This window comes from Molossus molossus, unplaced genomic scaffold (genome assembly GCF_014108415.1).
Source record: "Molossus molossus isolate mMolMol1 unplaced genomic scaffold, mMolMol1.p scaffold_m16_p_3, whole genome shotgun sequence".
Taxonomy (NCBI): Eukaryota; Metazoa; Chordata; class Mammalia; order Chiroptera; family Molossidae; genus Molossus; species Molossus molossus.
This window is the reverse complement of record NW_023425366.1, coordinates 53,670,920-53,690,083: the sequence shown is the minus strand read 5'-3', so window position 1 is coordinate 53,690,083 and position 19,164 is coordinate 53,670,920. Positions and strand designations below refer to the sequence as shown.

General features: G+C 39.0%; 1 protein-coding gene and 1 non-coding gene across 9 annotated transcripts in view; both read left to right on the top strand.

Moving 5' to 3' along the window:
- The window catches only part of DMGDH (dimethylglycine dehydrogenase), a 55,644-nt gene extending 44,549 nt beyond the window's left edge, over nucleotides 1-11,095 (top strand). For 3 of the 8 annotated variants that reach the window (XM_036279088.1, XM_036279087.1, XM_036279086.1), the window contains exons 14-15: nucleotides 4,952-5,086; nucleotides 10,370-10,927. In XM_036279088.1, coding sequence (XP_036134981.1) covers nucleotides 4,952-5,086; nucleotides 10,370-10,585 — 351 coding nt within the window. In that variant the 3' untranslated portion in view covers nucleotides 10,586-10,927. Of the gene's footprint in view, nucleotides 1-4,951; nucleotides 5,087-5,939; nucleotides 6,261-10,369 lie in introns of all 8 variants that reach the window. The other 5 variants (XM_036279082.1, XM_036279083.1, XR_004961648.1 and 2 more) reach the window with 4 other exon arrangements.
- LOC118642986 lies at nucleotides 3,148-3,250 on the top strand. Its single transcript, XR_004961892.1, has one exon. It is a non-coding gene; the product is annotated as a U6 spliceosomal RNA (small nuclear RNA).
- Nucleotides 11,096-19,164: the final 8,069 nt, after the last annotated feature.

Sequence of the window (19,164 nt, the reverse complement as noted above, 5' to 3'; positions counted from 1 at the left end):
GGTATGTGCCCTTGACTGGAATTGAACCTACAACTATTGGTCCGTGGGCCGATGCTCTAACCGCTGAGCCAACCCACCCAGGGCCAAAACTCTAGCTTGTAATCATTGCTAATGCAGTTAAACGTGGAAGTACATCAGACAAAGCCACAGGTCCACTCCCCAGCTTTTCCCTGCATCATTCGACTCAGAAACTGAAAAGTGAATGTTCTCTTTAACGTTAAATCTCACAAAGGTCATAGAACACATATACATGGGCTCTCTCCCTGCTGTAAAAGCAGGAGCAAAATCCCAGCAGCAGTGCTGTGCCCGGTTTCCAGGGGAGCTTTCTTGGGACCCGGGATGTCACACTGAAGCTTTGATATTTGGAAGCTTTTGATATTTAGATTAAAGGGATTTGGGCCAAAAAAGTGTATCAAACCAAGGACTTCCTTGAATTTTCTAATGGGTACTCACTCCAAATATATGAAACAGAAAAGGTCCAAAACTTATGTTTTTATAATTTCTCTCCTGGTCTGTGAGAGCCAGTTACCCTGACTCTCTCTGTATGAGAACCTCCCATCGGCTACTACTGAATTCGACGTTAGCTACATCTGAGAACTCTCCATTGCCCTGACAATCGTGGCAAAAATATACTAATTTATTTCATTTCCATATGCTTTTAGCTAATGTGTGTGCTTTTAATGGAGCTCATAAGAAATGAGTAATTACATTTCACTTGAAATCTACTTAATGTTTTCATCTATGTGGATATTATGTTTAGTATGTATTACAGGTGGCTGTGTTAATGTTCTTATTGCTCTTTAAAATTAATACATTTAAAAAAATTAGCCAAGGATACTTTTTTTTTTTTTTAATCCTCACCCAAGGGGCAGGGGGAGGGAGAGAGAGAAAAATGGATTGGTTGCCTCCCACAACCCACCACTCTACAGGCTGATGCTTTGACCCCTGAGCCAAACCAGCCAGGGCAGCCAAGGCTGTTTTTAAGCTATAGTCTTCGAGCCCTAGAAATTATGTTGCCCAAAGACATGAACAGCTATTTATATATTAATTTGGCAGTGACTCACCAAAGAAATGTATTTCTGTTCTTAGATCATCTTGAAAGCACCAATTTTAATCACAGCGCTTACTTTCAGACATATTTTCTTCTCTCATTTATAATTAATAACTATATAATAAAATCTATAATCTTGGGAGGAAAGCCAAGTAAAACGAGAATAAAATGCCATTGCTCTAGGTTAACCCTTCCCAAGCTAGGAACCAGGTGAGCTTGGGAAGGGAGCATCGTCTCGAGGGGCAGGTGTAACCTCTTATGTGTTTTACATATGTGCACCTTACATTTAATTAGGTTTCTGTTGTTGGTTACAGTATTGTTTTAATTTATGTCTGAGAACAATATTGCTGACAAGATCACTTCCTAACTCAGGGACATATAGATGTCACATTTTATTAATATTAACCTTCAGGGTATTTTCAAATCCTTTTATGTAGTACAAAAATATTGTTGTGGAGTGAATATATTTCAAACTAGGTTTAGGCTATCTAGAAATAAGTGAAAAGAAATATTCTTTAGATTATTTACAACAGCTGTGTCTGCCAATGATAGTCTGTAGGTACAGTCATTAAAAAACATATATGGATAAAATCTGAAGGTGCTGAGTTCTGTTGCCCTGTAACTGAGCCTTACCTTTGCTGGGCCTTTCTCTTCCCTAAACGGGTGTAAAACTGTCTCCTAGGAATGCATGAGGATTAAGTGGGCTCATGCATGCACAGTCCTCAGCACGGTGTCTAGCTCATAGCAAGTGCCTAATACATTGTAAATATTATTTATTAATATTATTTCTTTTTTACTGAATTTATTACTTTAATTTTCTCTTCTAAATGAAGTAGTCTAGGGTTGTCTCCGCCTTTTCCTATTTCTTGTGATTAGCTGATACCTGATGTCCCTGCTTAGACTTGGGTAAAATTGTGAATTTGGTGAAAGTGGAGTAAGGCCCCCCTTCCAGCACATCTTATTCCCCTCAACCTCCCAGCACCCGCCCCAATAGCTCTCACCCAGCACCCCCAAAAGGACCCATTTCTGAAAGCTTTGGTTGCGGCGGCTTTCACCATAGCCCCTCCCCAGGTGTAGCGGACACTGGCTTACATGGCTCTGTGGAGGCCCCTCATCGTAGGTGAAAATAACAGAGCTGGGACTCCTGAGCGCTTCATTCCTAACCAGTTGTTTGTTGATTTCTTTGGCCAAGTTCATTGCCTTCTTTTAGACCCCAAACCCACCGTCTATGGGTTCTTGTACAGATCAAATTATAATGTAAGTAAGGACTTTTGGAAAAGGCTATGCAGGCAATAGTTATCATGAAGCCTCATCTTTAACAATTCAGTACAAATGACCAAATTATTGCCGACAGATGCTACCCCCCCCCCCCCCGAGAGAATGGATCATATTCTTTCCTGAGCCCCTTGTACAGACCCCTGTCTTAGCATCGGCTTGTGTGCATTTCTACCTCCACCCATTAGACATTCTTGTTTTAAACTTACAAAATGTTGTGATTTTTTTACACTCTCATTGGGCAAACAGAACCAACATTGAGTCATCTTTTAAATTGGTGAAGCTGATTTGTATGTGATCGTGTGTCCTGTTCTACCATGCTTCCAGTCATCGCAAACTATTCTCCTCTCCTCTGGTGTGCTAAAATATTGAGGAGACACCCTGTTTTCAAGACTGGGCATGTTGTGGCGTGGAGGGAAAGCTCACATCTGTGCAGGGCCCTCCCAGAAGCTGCAAGATCACGTTCTGTTTAGCTCCAAATACCTTGTGTCTGACCCAGTAGATGAGGCACCGCAGGGGGGTGATAACAGCTGAGTAAGTAACTGAAAGAAAATTCTTTCATAGGGACCCAGGAAGACCAAAAACCTTCAAGATCTAAATGAATCTCTAATAGTAAAGATTCAGATTTCATAACAGGAGATAAAGAAACTATTTAGGAGATCCTGGCACTTCACAAATCACACTATACGGTGTGTATTGGCCCCTCTTGCTGTTGTAAGTGCTTTCCCACACAATACAGCGTGAGACCAGACAGGAACTCTCAAAAGCACCCCTTGCCATCATTTACCCATAATGCAAGTCTTCTTTGAAAAGATAGCGAAGTGCTCACTTCAGCAGCATAGATACTAAAAATGGAAAGATACAGAGATTAGCATGGCCCCTGCAGAAGGATGACACGCAATTCATGAAGCACTCCATAAAAAAAAAAAAAAGGTTAAAAAACTGTTATGCATTTCTTTCTGTATGTAGATATCCATGTTTTAACTAAAGTGAACATTGGCTTGTTATGACTCTTGTTATCATATATTTTTCCTACATACAAGTTCAAATGAATCAAGCTCTTCCTGTGGGTTTGTTTTGTTTTCGCCTAGTAGTCCTGTCTTAGGTAACATAGGTGTAGCCTTCTTTGAATTTTTATCTGGCTTCATAATAAAGCTTTATAGTTGGTTCTCCCCATCAGGATCATGCTGGGTAAGGGGAAAGAACTGGACTTTCATTTTGAAATTGTTTTAACTTTGGCCAATGGAAACTTTCGTAGCTTCCTGTGCAGGTCAGCGATTTAACGTTGCAATATCCATAGAAACCATACTTCATTGTGGGCCTGTCCTAGAAGTTCTGAGTTAGTAAAGGAGTGGTCTGGGGGTATCGGGCAGAGAGTGTGTGAGGACCTCATTTGCTGCTTAACTAAGGGTTAAAGGGACTTATTGCACCCAACCCCAAATGTCTGTGTGCAGGAAGAGCTGTATAAATCTCTCTTCTTTGGCCAATGAAGAAATTAAAGTAGTTGTTCCCTTTTCTCTCCTTTCCTTTTCCACATTGTAACTTATTAAATCTTGTTTACAGAGATGTGATTCAAATGTCACAAATTCCCCCTTTTCCCCCATAAGAGGAGATGCATGTTTGAGCTCACTTCATGGCGCTCCTCAGCCCAGCGTTCTGTCCTTTGCACTCTCCCTGCTCTTGGCCCCTGCCTGGCTTCTCCTGGTACCTGGCACTCTGGGTGGATAGAATTGTGTCGCCTTTATTTGCTAAGTGTCTCCACTGATGAGTTATTGCTCACCTGTTTGTTGTAAGGTGTTACTAATAAACGCAGAAGTCCTGAAGTTTGCAGGATTCCTACTTTTTTTTCACATATAAAATTGGATTCAAGGTTATCCCATAACAATGTTACCCTCACTTGCTTGCCTTGCATTGGGAATAACCCTGAGTGTGCCCAGAGGGATGTGTCAGGAACAGGAATGTCATCTGTCAGGTGTGGCATGCCAGAAGGAAAAAAAGGTTGAAAAGCGCAATGTTAGAGAATAAGCTCTTTGATCAAAACGTCTGTCTGACTAATTTTGTAACCCACCCTGGGCCTAGTACGGTGCCTCGCACAGGGGCTCCACACATGTCCTGAATGAACTAATGAGTGCAACCTGATCGGTTAGTCCATCCCCCAGACCATTATCCTGGAGAAGGAAAAACATGTGAGGCATTTTGGGCTTGCTTTTGACATCACATTTCAAAAAGTGAATTTCCTTCTTGTAAAAGGTTTACTGTACGTAGAAACTGAGGAGGTTTTGCTCACGGCCTGCCAGGACCAGTGTCCAGAGCCGTTAGACACAAGGGTCACTTTCGTAATCCACCATCGCAATATCAGACCTTACGTTTTTCTGCCTAAGTGGTTCTGGTAAAATTGTTATCACAAGTTATTACCCGTAAGTCTAACCTATTCAGAAGGAATAGGTGGTTGATATTGTCGTTTGAAGACAGAGAAATATTTGTGTAGACATTTGATCCAATCTGTATTGTTATTGAATGTGTAATTGGTGAGAAAATAGCAAAGACAAATTTAAATTCTTGCATCTCTAACCTTGTCAAAGCATCTGAGCATTCATTCATCATCATTATCTTGGGTTCCTGCAGCCAGCGGACTTCATAGGAAAGCAAGCACTGAAACAGATTAAAGCCGAGGGGCTGAAACGGAGACTGGTCTGCCTCACCTTGGCAACGGACGATGTGGATCCGGAGGGAAATGAAAGCATCTGGTACAATGGCAAGGTGAGTGCTAGGGCCTCGTGGCCGGGGCCACTGTGTCTTTTCTGCAACAGAAACTCTCCTGGTCTGTTTCCTGTTAGAGCTTTTGCTCTTTATCTCTTTGTGGGATGACACACTTGATTTCTGAGCTGCCCTTCAGGAAACAAACCAACTAACTAAAAGGAAAACGAAATGCTATGCATTTTTGAAAACATAAAATTCATATGCTTTGATTAAAGAAAATAACCCCAAGAACTTGAAATACATTCAACAGTGAGGAAGGTATGGTTTAGGGAGGAAATCAGCTATTGGCTCACCACATCCATGTCTGTGAATACAGGAGATGGATTTTATAAACAATGTGGCATTCTGACCTAGCTTCTTTCAGAAGAAGGCGATTCTATCCTTAGCACATTATTAGAAAATAAATATCCAAATGAAAACATCTACGGTAATAAAGGGTAGAACTTTAGAAGGTAAAGTGAAAAGTGGAAACCACTAGTTCACCAGGAGGAGAAAAATTACCTTCTTCTCACTTCGGAAAGTTACATTTCATTCTCTCCTTTGGTATTCAGTTAAACCAGGGAACTCTCCCACAGACTTCATTCCCACCACTTTTCACAGCCATTTGTAAAATCTATTTTGGCTCAAAATGTTGCTGCGTTTTGGCTGGACTTACCAGGCAGGTGTAGGGCACTCAGTTTATACCATGGGGCAGGCATAGGGCCTTCACCTAACAGCCCGTCCATATTGAACAGTGTCTGCTTGGTCAATACCCAGCATCTCAGAGTTCATGCCTGGGTTTGTTGTTGTTGTTGTTGTTTTTCCATGCACTGCAGCCTACTTAATATTTTTTCCATTTCCCCCATCTCTTCAGTGATAAAAAGAGCACCGGACGAGGGGAAGCCAGTGGGATCAAATGCCAGCCTTTAGATTATAAGGAAGTGGCCATTTGGGCTGGAGCACAGTTCAGCTGGACGTAGAACTAACACCTACAGAGTTTCTATTATGTGCTGATGTCTTTATGCACCCTCCAATCCGATTCTCTCACACCCTTCCCAGATGTGTGTGATCACCTTCATTTTAATGAGGCTGAGCACTGTGATGAGGCTTTGGGGCTTAGTTGAAGTCACTTACCCGAGGTTAGGTGAAGTAACTTGCCTGAGCTCGTGATTGATGGAGCTGATTTCTGGCCCAGGTACAGTTGGACTTTGAATTGCTCATCCTTTCTTCTAAGCCATGCTGCATACCCCAATTTGCTCTCTTCTCTGTCTCTGCTGATGTCCCATGGCCTTCTCTGCAGCACTAATTATATACCCACAGTTCTTGTACATCTGAGTAGCAGGTGGGTGTTGTCAGACACTGTGAAGCCAACAGACTTTTCTCAGATCTCAAGCTCTTACCAAGGGCTTCACCTAGAATAGCGCTGAGTCTGTTCTTCTGCTTGCACCATTCCTACTCTTACCTCACGGCGTCCCCTTCCTCTTTCTGCTCTAAACCTCTTCTCTTAACAGGCTCTTCCTCCAGTTTCAAATATGCCCACAATTTCTGCTGATAACCACCTCTGCCACAGACTAACTGCTTGGCCGGATCTTAGCCTCTCTGGGCCTCAATTTTCTCACCTGCAAAATGACGCCATTGGAAAAGATAACAGCTAAGTTTTTTCCCACCTCTCATTCATTGTTTTCCTAGTGATTCTATTGCTCTCACCTAATCTTTTGTTTTACATGTTCACTCTATTTTCATCTAGCTTTCTCAGTCTTCATAATACAGTCCATGCCCAGCCTTCCGCCAACTCCGTTTCACTGGGCCATGAAGGGTAGGTTATGCCGTAGTAATCTGTATGCAACCGCACAGCAACCAGGAGGGACGAACAGACCGTTAGCCTTCGTAGATAGGACACCCAAGTTAAAGTGAAAAAGCCTGGACACCTGTACTGTTAATTCTATCTCAAAGCTGGGGGGAAACCCCTGGAAACCCAAGTTCCGTTTTTGAATTTTCCTTTGCCGTGTCCGTGCACTGAGTTTACATGCTATATTGTTCATCTTTCCCACTGTATGCCACCTGCTTACAGAGATGTTAATCTACTTACAGGGTCCTTTATTAATAATATACCTTGTAAATGTCCTCATAATCAGCTTGCCTGCTGTGTAGTGCTTAGTAGGGTCATCCTCTCATCCTTTTATCATGCAGATGACCCTCTTAACCCTCTTCATACTCTAGAATGATATGAACTAGTTTGTGCTTTGTATTTCCTGACTTGGCCTGGACTTGTTCTGCCTTGGTGTTGGCGTTCCATTCTTGCAAATATCTCCAGTGTGAGAGATAGGGTACAAATGTATTCATGTATTCAACAAGTTTTTATTGAGCATTTACTAAGTGCCAGCAGTATTCTAGGGATGTGGCAGTGGACGAAACAGGCAAGAATCTCTGCCCCTGTGGAGCTTAGATTCCAGGGGAAGGAGAAAGAGACAATGAGCATAATAAATAAGTGGCATGTCGGAGAGTGATTAGTACCCTGGGGAAAGGTAGAGTTCAACTGAGTGATGGGCAGGCTGGACAGAGAATTTAAAATTTTAAATAAAGTTTAATTTTTTTAAAAAAATCAAGGCACAATGGTGGGAATGGGAAGGGGTTTTCTTAGTTATAAAAGAAGCTTTGCTGATACGTAGGTTTTGAAAAAGTTTATGAAGGAGGAAGCTTGGAGAATTTAGAACGTCTTCTTTTCCATTATTTATAAAGTAAAACACACAGACACAACCAAAGAAACACAATATATCATTCAATTGAAATCATGTGACTGCCTTCAAAGGCCATTAACCATGTTATCTTCTCTAAGTCAGTCAGAGTCATCTTCAAGTCTCATAAGAGAGGAACGAGAAAAGGCTAGAAATAGCAAGGTTTGTTTGCAGTGGTAGAAAGAAGGCCAATGTTTGCTTTCACGGAGAATATGAGAGAGTATGCAGTAGGCAGAGCGCAAGGGCAGGTTGTTCTTGTGATTCAATGAGCGAGAAGAAGCAATGAATTTAATTAAATCTGGAAGACTCTAAGGTAGAAACAATATAAAATTTATGCTACAAAAAAAAATCTTTCCCTGGGTATTTAGTAATAGGATAACAGGAAAGGCCAGACTTCCAAAATACTCTGGGCTACTAACTCCTAGATTAGAGAGAAATTAAAGGGGAAATGAAAGTGATTTAGCAGAAAGCAAAGCATTTGATAAATATTTTAAAAATAGCATTCACAAAATAAATATACTATTTCTTTAACTTACTAATGCAGAAATAACTGTAAGATAATCACTTTGGGGATATTAAGAGATAGGAAGGCCCGAGAAAATGGCATATACAGGATCTGAAGAGTGATGGTGGGGCTGTGACCCAGTGAGTTAGGGGATTTGGCCAAGAAACCTGCTGGGGCCTCTTCTTGTTTTCTTAAGAAGCCCAAGCAAGCCAGGTCAACTTCCCAGAGCTCCAAACACAGGTCCCTGTTTCACAGAGTGGGAAGTGAAACCAAAGTTACCAAGAAAGTCTTTCAAAAGGCATTGATTAAAACTCCATCCTCCCTGACCCAGAGTGCTGTCTTTTATCACTGAACTATAATCTAAAGGAGAAAAGCAATTTTAAAACATGTGTGTTATCTCAGCAATATTTTGGCAGTTAATAATCTACAAGAGAGAAACCTTTACTAATAAATGCATTCATGTTTGCTTATTTGTTTTAATCAGCCAGTTTTCACTATAACAAGTTCAGAAATCATATGGAGAGCTTCTGATTTGGGATTTCAATGTGATAATTAGAAAAACTCTGCAGAGATAGGAGTTTATATTTAAGGTCATAAAAGTGTAGCATCTAGAAGACTAGACATACTATAAGGAGGCTCTTTGCTGAGGCAACTGAAGGATCGCCAGGCTGACGCATGTCCATGGCTGTTCGGGGCACCAGCTACGGACGGCCCGCTGTGCTGGCCCGCGAGGCTGGAAGGATCGGTGGGCGTTGTGTAGCCAGGAGAAGCCATTTTGAGTAGCACTATAAATCAGATTTTGCTTTTATTGTCTTCCTTTTACATTTTTTAAAAATTTAATTAATTTATTTTTGTTACAGATGTTTCTCCTTTTTCCCCCCATTGAGACCCTCCTCCCGTTCCTGCCCCCCGCCCCCAATCATTGTTGTCTATGTCCACTGGTTATGCTTATATGTGTAAATTCTTTGGTTTATCTCACCCCCCCCCACCATCTTTTTACATTTTTAAATGTGATATGTTAAACTGACATACATATTTTGCATTTTAATCTGCTTTTCTATCTCTTTCAACCTTTCCTTTAGCTCTTATTTCCACTAATCCTCTTATCTTCTGATCAGTCTTGTTATATAACTTTTTGTGCGTGTAATGTAAAGCTTTCGTTTTCCTCTCCTAAGTTTGATTCCTGTCCAGTATTTTCCTGTTTTGCCATCCCAAGTTATCCTATTCCATCCTCCTTAACTTGGGTTGTTCACGCCTAACACTGTGTCTCCACTCATCCTGGAAAGTGTCCTCCCCAGTCTCAACACACCGAACTTCACCCACCTTCAGAGTGTGGACCAAATTCCAGCTTAATTATGTGGATGGTCTTGACTTTGTGCTGTATTTTCTTGTATCTCTGTGTTAACTCCTCAATGAGGCTGGAAGCTTATGGGGGTGGGACCAGGCATCTACTAATTCTCTAGAACTAGAGGGGGTTCAAGTCATTGTTTATTTAAGTGCCTAGCAGTTGTCAAGACTTGTTAAATGCTAGTTGTAGTCATATAGAATGTTCACTTCCCATTGACTACATATTAATAAGTAGTTTAATTGAGCACTATTTTAGCAGGCTATTTTCTGAACCCCTCCCAGGGACAGTTGACTTCATTTGTATTTTGGATTTTAGATTTTCACCCATGTATTTACTATTGCCATGCTGTTTGATCACAGAAGAGAATTTTTTTAAGTTTAAAATGGAAATACTCCATTCTTCCTCCTATTAGATCTCTTGGCATGAAACTGAGCAAAATACTATCAGGGATTAAGAAACTAGGTGCCATTATTTTAAAAATGAAAAATGTCAAAGTAATATAGATTTATACTTAGAGAATTACTTTTCATAATTTGTAAATTTTCATTAATTTTTTTCAAAAAGTGAAGTTTTCCTCCTGGTGTTATACCCACAGACAGCATATCATAAAATGTACAGATTGTGAGTTGAATCCATAATTTAAGTGTTTTCCTCTGGAGGGAAGAATCACAAAGCTGGGACCAAGATGCTGAAGATGGCCGGGTCTTGTTTTTCAGGTAGTTGGCAACACGACCTCTGGAAGCTACAGTTACAGCATCCAGAAGAGCCTGGCTTTTGCATACGTCCCCACAGAGCTCAGTAAGGTGGGACAACAAGTGGAAGTTGAACTATTGGGCAAACATTACCTAGCAACCGTCATACAAGAACCCTTGGTACTGACAGAACCAGCCAGAAACCGGCTTCAGAAAAAAGGTGGAAAGGACAAAATTTGAAAAAGACCTCCAGCAATCAACTGAATTATGGGTGTTATGTGACTGTATTCAAAATTATAATTGATATGTAGGTAAACAGAAGACTAAAGATTCATTTCAAAATCATCACAATCTAGATTTAGAATCTTACAACTTTTCTCCTGTTTTCTCAGCAAGATAGAACAATGGGTTAATGCTTTACATTGTTGTTTCAAATGAAGAGATTAGAAATGGATGTTTTTATTATTCTATATTGTTGTCTATGAAATTCAATCAGTAAGACATTTAGGTGTTTGTTAATATACAATCATTGCTACAAAAGAATTACAGGACATTATCATTTTAGGAACATATACATATAGTTTTTATTAGCTGAAAACAAACTAATAAATTATGTTTTACATAAAAACAAATGCAATGCTGTTAATGGATTTACTGCACTGAGAAATATTTTCTTAGTTGATGAGTAATAGTTTTAATTTTTCATAATATATCTTTGATGAAAATAGTATAATTTAATATTGATATATAACATTTTATTCAGTTCTCTGAAATACTTATCTTTTTAATGACTTCCCCGAAAGTAGCTTTATAGGACATTATTATTGTCCTTTCAAAGGTTGTTTTAGAAGAGAAATTGCAAAAAAGAAGTCTTTCAAAGGAAATGATACTTGCAAACCTTCTAAAATGAAGCTGAAATATACATAGTTTGTGGCAGTGCACACGCAGTTTGAATACTGAACACCTCTCTTTGGGGAAGAATTAATGCAAGCTGACATCACACTGTGCTGTTCTGAATATCATTTCACAAAGCATTTGACAAAATAGGTCAAACAAGAGCTTAACAGCTGATGGGATTGCCCTTAGCTCTGTGTACAGCAAGGAAAAAATCCATTTAGAAGTAATTCTTTGATATATTCTTGAAATTATTTGGGTTTAGTTGACTGAGTAAGTCACATTTTGTAAAAGGTAGTTTATCATTTATAATTTGTTATACACTGGCTACACATTTATTGAACTTTTTCTAGGTACTAAAGAATGCTGAATGTGAAGAGCATGATAAGATTCTGTAATTAGAATGGATTTTCAAATAATTTCTTGCAAATTTTGAAAAGGTGTCAAGTTTGCATTTTAAATGTTTCATAAAAGTAGTTATATATTAGAACACTTCAATGTGCATTTATTTCTCTCTGGTATGTTCTCTTAAATAAGAAAAGGAGGAAATCATTTTGGTAACAAACATTTCCTAATTATCAAGAGTTAGCCAGCCCTGCCCGGTTTTGCTCAGTGGTTAGAGCATTGGCCTGCAGTCCTGGTTCAGTTCCCACTAAGGGCAAGTACTTGGTTGCAGTTTATCCCTGGCCCTGGTTGGGTCATGTGGGTGGCAACCACTCAATGTGTTCCTTTCACATCAATGTTTCTCTCTCTCACCCCCTCCCACTCTATCTGAACAAAAAATAGAAAAATGTCCTTGGGATTTAAAAAAAAAAGAATTGACCAGACCCTCTATGTTAGTTCTGGTATTAGGTGCTGGTTAATGACTTTGGATGGGAATCAAGAGATCCCAATTCTCATTTTCTGCCTTTCTGTAGCCCTATAACTTTAGACTATCTATTTACTATCTCTGGATACCTCTTATGCAAAATAGAGTCTTCCAGTTCTTTCTTTTTTTTTTTTTTAATGCTATAATAACAAGAAGCAATAATGAAAGTACAGCATTGAATGCATGTCATATAGTTAATAAAGCACTAAAACAGATCAATGAAAGAATAGAACATTTAGATGACTATTAAACAGTTAAAGAAGTCCTACCCAAAGTCTATAGAAGAAGTTTACATCCTGCTTTCCTTTAGAAGTTGCCTCCATTCCTTCTTTTGTGTATGTTGGGTGCTATTAAGTTTTGTAGGTGAGCCCAGCACCCCATTACCTCCTGGCCAGTGGTTCTGGCCTAGGCACCAGGTTTGGCATTAGCCAATCTAGAAGCTGACCAATGACCTACAAGTAACTTGGCTATAGAGAGACGAGCCAAGTTAACCAGATTTTCTCCCATGGTAATTTGAACTGTGAACCCTCAGAATAAACTGATCAGCACTAAAAGCTGGGGATGCAAAGATGTGTAGAAAGAGAAGCCTTGAAGCCTTGGGGCAAGGTGGGCTCCGGAGAAGGAGAAAGGCCCCGAGAGGCAGAGCGAGAGAATGACGAGTCCTGGCAGCTCCTGGCTCCTGGTGGCCTGGCAGCCAGTCCGTGGGTGAGAACCTTGACTCAGAAGAGCCTACAAAACCCATGGCTTCTGGAAAGTGAACCATATCCTCAGAGAGGCCTCAAGGGATGGGCCCAGGATTAGTGTCAGCTGTGAACAGCAAACAACCAGCGAGCTTGCAAGTGCCCTGGTGATGTGCAGGAGCCGAGAAATGTTCTCCGGAATGTGGTGGTGACTGATGGGCACTTCTCTGGAGCTTGGGAAGCTTTTGGAACCAAAATGCACTTTCCAGTCAACACATTTTCAAAATGTTTATGGGTGTTATGTTACTGATGGTCACATCCTAAATAGCCTGTCTTTATTCTTTTCTACAGATAGGAAAGGTGACAGAAAAAAATGTTTTAAAGTAAGCTGTGTGGGATAGTAAATGGATAGATTAGATTCTGGACTTTTAGTGAGAGGAACTTGTGCATACTCTAATTGAACAGAAAGAAAGGTTGAACCCTGGCCCGATAGCTCAGTTGGTCAGAGCATCGTCCCGATATGCTAAGGTTGTGGGTTCGATCCCTGGTCAGGGCACACACAAAAATAAACCAATGAATGCATAAATAAGTGGAACAACAAATTGATGTTTCTCTCTCTAAAATCAATTTAAAGTTTTTTTTAAAAATAAAGGTTGACATTATTAGGAAACACAGTAGCTATGAAAGGAAGAAAGCTATATAAACAGCATCCATTAGCCAAGCTCTCAAAAAAGCAGAGAACCAAAAATTAAGTTAATTATACTTTCTCTTGATGAATCTTCATATAAAAATAAAAATGATGCTCCTGCTTTGTTTATCTCTCTGCAATCAGTAAATCTTTAGAATAGGACAGTAGTTTATAGATGCTACATTATGGATTATAAAAGGGAAATGCGTTACTTAATCGTCTTTTATCCAGGTGTGATCTTGTAAGGATTAGCATGTCATGAAGCATAGAGGTGGCAAGGTGGTAGAAAGGCTAGTGGACTGAAAGCCAGATGACTTGCATTTCCCAGCTCTGCCACCAGCTCAACACAAATTACAGTCATCTACCAAAGCCTTCCCTGCTGTAAAGTTCTATGAGTAATTACTTCCCTTAGTAAAGTGTTCATTAGTCTACACATGTTCACTGATTACATACTAGAGGCCAGGCACTAGAATAGCAATGAACAGACATGGTCCCTGCCTTTATGGAGCTTACAAAGTAGAGAGGTCAAGCATTTAACCAGAACAACAACAAATGGTATATTTAGTTACAGAGGGGTCATGAAAGCGAAGGGGAGAAAACATGTTGAGAAGGAGAGGATAGAAAATAGTGTTAAAAAATAAAAGGTGTCATGTAGGATTAAAGGTTGAACAGTGCCTCTTGGCTTAAGCAGCAAAGCATCATTGGTATCATTGGCATGAACTATTTCAGGGTACTGGTGAGGGCAAAGCCAGATTGCATTGAAAAATGAATAGGAAGGAGGTGAGACATTGGAGATAAGGAACATAGAATGTTACCATCCTAATTAGGAGCAGTTTTCTAATTATGATAGGTTATAAAGAGTATCAGAAAGCATTCAGCTGCAAGTAAGAGAATACCCCATTGAGCAGTTTAAGGAATTATTTATTTTATTAAATCACATAGCGAGAAATTTAGAGGTAGGTTCAATGACATCATTAAGTATCTCTGTTCCTTTTCCCCCCACTCTGTGAAATCCTCTTCCCCCCAAAACATGTGTTTTTTATTGCAATTGTTGATATTTTGGTCGTCTATGTACTTATCTATTTCAAATGAGCACATTTCTATTACTTATCTTTATAAACATTGTATTCTACATGGAAATTAATGTAAAGAACACCAATAATAGTCTGAAAAGTTTCCAGTAACAGACAATTACCAGACTTAATGTAGTGATTACATTGTAAGATATATAAATGTCAAATCATTATACCATACACCCGAAATTAAAAACTATTGCATATCAACTACAGTGATACCTCGGTTCTCGAACATAATTCGTTCCAGGAGGATGGTCGAGAACCGAATTGTTCGAGAACCGAAGCAATGAAACCCAATAGGAAAGCGGACTCCACAAAGCGTGACTCTCTCTCTGCACTCACACTGATGACGCAAGCAAGGCGCGCTGGGCCAAATGAACGCCATTCGGCTCAACTCGGCTCATCTCGGAAGTTCGAGTTCCAAATATTTGTTCGGATTCCGAGACAAAAGTTTCTCGAATCCCGATTTGGTCGAAAACCGAGGCGTTCGAGAACCGAGGTATCACTGTATACTTAAATAAAAAGAAAGAAAGAACCCCTGGCTATACCATAGAACTGTAGCAGTCACAGACTCAGCTGTAGGCATTCATTTCCAAGTAAGTTCTTTAACTTCAAGTTAAATCATTCAAGTTTCTTCAGACACAGTTTGGGTCTTTATGCAGAAATTGTGGAGAAGAAAATTAATTAACAAGAAAAAAACAAAATCTAAGGAAATGGTCGTTTATACAGAAAAAGCAATCAAATTTCAAGGAATGTCAGAAAAAACAGCACAAGATGCTGGTCTCACATTGCTAGAAGAAATCAGAAGAGCAGTATTTGAATGCCTTGATCTTTTCCACCAATAACTGGGCACTTGCTTTGAAGCAATAGATCAAATAATGCCAATGTTTGTTACCATTCAGCCATCTTCTTTGATTTTGGAAGATAAAGGAAACCTTTCAAAGTATATAAGAGAAATGTATGATGATTTTTCTGATAAGGGTGTCTTAGTGGAAAATGTTTAACTAAAATATTGGGAAGTTACTATGATTGTTCCCAAAGGACAGTACTGGTGTAGACAGTACTGCAGTTTCTGGAGTTTGTTGTTAAAGGACATTTTTATGAATCTCTGCCAAACTTATTATGTTAAAGTCTTTTTCTAATTCTTTGTACATCTGTTGGTCATGTAAAAGAAGCTTTAGAAATTAAAAGCTTAAAAAAATATTCTGCAATCAACTACGTACAAACATAACTGGACTCATCTGGCTATACCATCTATTAGCATATGAAGAAAATTAACGTCAGTGAAGTCACTGCAAAACTTAAAGCTTAAAAACAGAAAAGGTGAGTTTATTATTTATAGACAATAGGCCAATTTATCACAATATCACAATAGCCCAATACGGAGATATATTTCCCTTTAAAAAATACATTAATTTAAAAATATTAACTTTTTTGTACTATAGTATTTATTAACAAAATGTACTATGTAGTACTATGTACTATAGTATTTATTAACAAAAAATATTAACTTTTTTGTACTATAGTATTTATTTTACTTCTATTTTTCTTCTTCTTTTTACTGTTATAGGAGAATATTTTCACTCTTTATATTTATCTTCTGGTCATATTATTCATTTTATTTCATAATTATTACTAAAAATAATTTGTATCATATGAGAGGCAGGGTTTTGTAAAAAAGTAATCCTTACGTAATCTGGTCATCTCACTAGCTGGTTACTTAAGGTGCTTCACTCCCCTGTCTGGCTCCTCACCGAGGACGACTGTGACAGCTGGGGCTGGCAGAACTTCTCTCTTCCTGGGGCCTAACTTCCAGGTAGGTCAAAGGAGGGAACTTAATATGAAAACCAGTAAGGGATGCCCTGAGGGTTTGCCAAGGTGATACTGGACCATAGATGGAGGAGCTGCCAGTGGATGCTGGAATCCCAGAGGAGATGCAGCCATGCTGTTGAAATGCTACACAAAGCAGAGAGAAGGGAAGAAACACCCTGCCTTCTTCCCTCCTCCCAGTCTCCTGTCTCTTTCCAGTGCCTCCCATTGGTTGAACCTAACTGGAGCCAAGTAGGTAAAGGAGCCTGGGGCATGTAGTTTGTAGGGTTTGGCTCCTCCTGTAATACAGAGCAGAGGAGAATCATGAAATGGATTACATAGCAATAGACAATGGCTGTCATATAACACAAACAATCTGCTCAGCCCTGGCCAAAGGGGTCAGGTCAAGAGACGCAAGCATGGCTACTAGGATGGAGGGGGGTTGTGGGGTGGGCTAATATATGAGTATTTTGGGGAAAGGCTGAGGCTTACTTTTCACTCTATGCCTCTTTACCTTAACTTTTAAAAAACTATGTACATGTTTCACTTTAAAATATATGTGTGGAGATATATATATATTTATATATATAAAACTTTAGTATGATAGGTTCTTCTTGGTCATACAACATGACTTTTTTTTAACAGTGTTTACATTAGTTTGAGATATTTAGGCATGATTGAAAAGAGCTGCCTTAGAACTGGTTAAGAAATTGGTGTACAATGTAAAAAGTTCAGTACAGAAAACATGAATGCAATTCAGTTGTACATAATAAATATTGTGTGAACACTAAGGCTTGAGTTGTATGAAAGGTAAGGAAAAGAAAAGAAGAAATAAGACAAAGTGTAATACCAACATCCTGTTTCTTGATCTGTTGACTTGGTGATCTATAAATTAGTATGTTCAGTTTCTAAGAATTCATTGACTGATGTGCACTTGCGTGCAGTCTTATACACAAAAAATGCTATACCAAAATTTTTTTTATATTAATGGTACTATTTTCCACTCTCTACTCTTACCTTGTTGGTTTTAAGGAGGTAGGAGGTGATAAGCAATGGGCAGGATGAGGGGGTCAAAGGAGTTTCAATTTGAGTTGGCCAAAGCTGTTGTTTGTCAAAATTGTCAATTTCCGAAATTTAGAGGATATTAAGGCTAAAAGAAATTTTTCATTTTCTTTTCTAAATCTGACCCTTTCTTCCTAATACATTCACATACACCAACACACAAAACAAAACCAACACTCAACTGAAGATGCTTCTTATAGAGAATTACCTTCCTGTATGCATCGAACCTTCATGATGGCTAACACAGTGATAGTAGTTAGCACGATAGTGGTTAATGTGTATGACTTATGCTTGTGACTACTGGCAACTAGAAGAAAGGTAAAAACCTTCAGGACACTCATCTGTAAGTCCAGTATATGACCTTACAGGCCTGCCTCGCCTAGATATGGTAGAAGTAAATCCATTCCAAATCAGTTTCCAAATGTATTGTGAAAATAATTTAATAGCTGGCATCTAAAGTAACAAAGTTTGGATATTCTTTCTGATGTTCAGCTCTAGTAGCCCCAATCATAACTTACCACATTAAGGTTATCTCTCTAAGAAAGACCTCTTGTCATTCTTATCTCCACCCCAATGGTTAAACATTTAGAGATAAAGTATGTAAAATTGCTTAGTCTTTGTGTGCAATATTTATCATACTCGGAGGCACTGAAACAAAAACTGCTTAAGAGAAACATTAAAACATGGGTATCCTGACTTCTGAGCTTAGCTTACAGCCAGTTAGCACCATGCCAAGGACCACGGGCTCTGCAAACCAGGAGACAAGAGCATCTGTGCAATTTTCCTAGTGTGTGGCCTTTGGGCTTTATAAACATGTTCACTGAGGGATGTTTATTCTTGCCACTCTGTTCTCACTTATAATGCATTTTACTTTGTGCTTAAATGTAATTATGTTATTAATATTAGTAACAAAGTACTATTAGAAATAGATAATATATGCACAGACTTTTAAAACTTAGAAGGCATAAAGGCTATATGGTGAAAAGTTAGTCTCTCTTATACCTGTCCTCAGTTAACCATTCTACCTAGACACAACCCATGTTATCCTTTCTTCTGTATCCTTTTTAAGATACTCTATAAGTCCAGCTGGTGTGGCTCAGTGGTTGAGCATCGACCCATTCACCAAGAGGTCGCCAGTTTGATTCCCAGTCAAGACACATGCCCAGGTTGTGGGCCAAATCCCCAGTGGGGAGCATGCAGGAGACAGCCAATCGATGATCTCTCTCATCAATGTTTCTCTCTCTCTCCTTCTCACTTCCTCTCTCTCTAAAATCAATAAAGGAAAAAAAAAGATACTCATAAATATGTACACATTTCTCACTCTCTAATATATATATACACTTTTTTAAAGCAAAGCATACCAAACATAATGTATTTTGCCTAACATTTAAAATTTAATGGTATAGCTCAGAGATTATTCCATATCATCCTGTTAATGGATTACTTAGTATCCCACAATTAATTTGATCAGACCCTATTATTTGCTTGTTTCTAATAGACATAAGGCTAAAATAAATATCTTGATGTATATGATATTTCTTAAATTGAGTATATCTGAAGGATAAAGTCCTACAACTGGAATTTCTGGGTAAAAGTGTATGTGCCTTTTGACATATATGCAAATTATTTGCCTTAGAGGTCGTGTCAAATTTCACTTCTGTGATTAATATATGAGAGAGCTTGTTTCTTTACACCCTACCCAAAGCAGTGAGTTATCACTAGTATCCATGGTGTATTAGTGA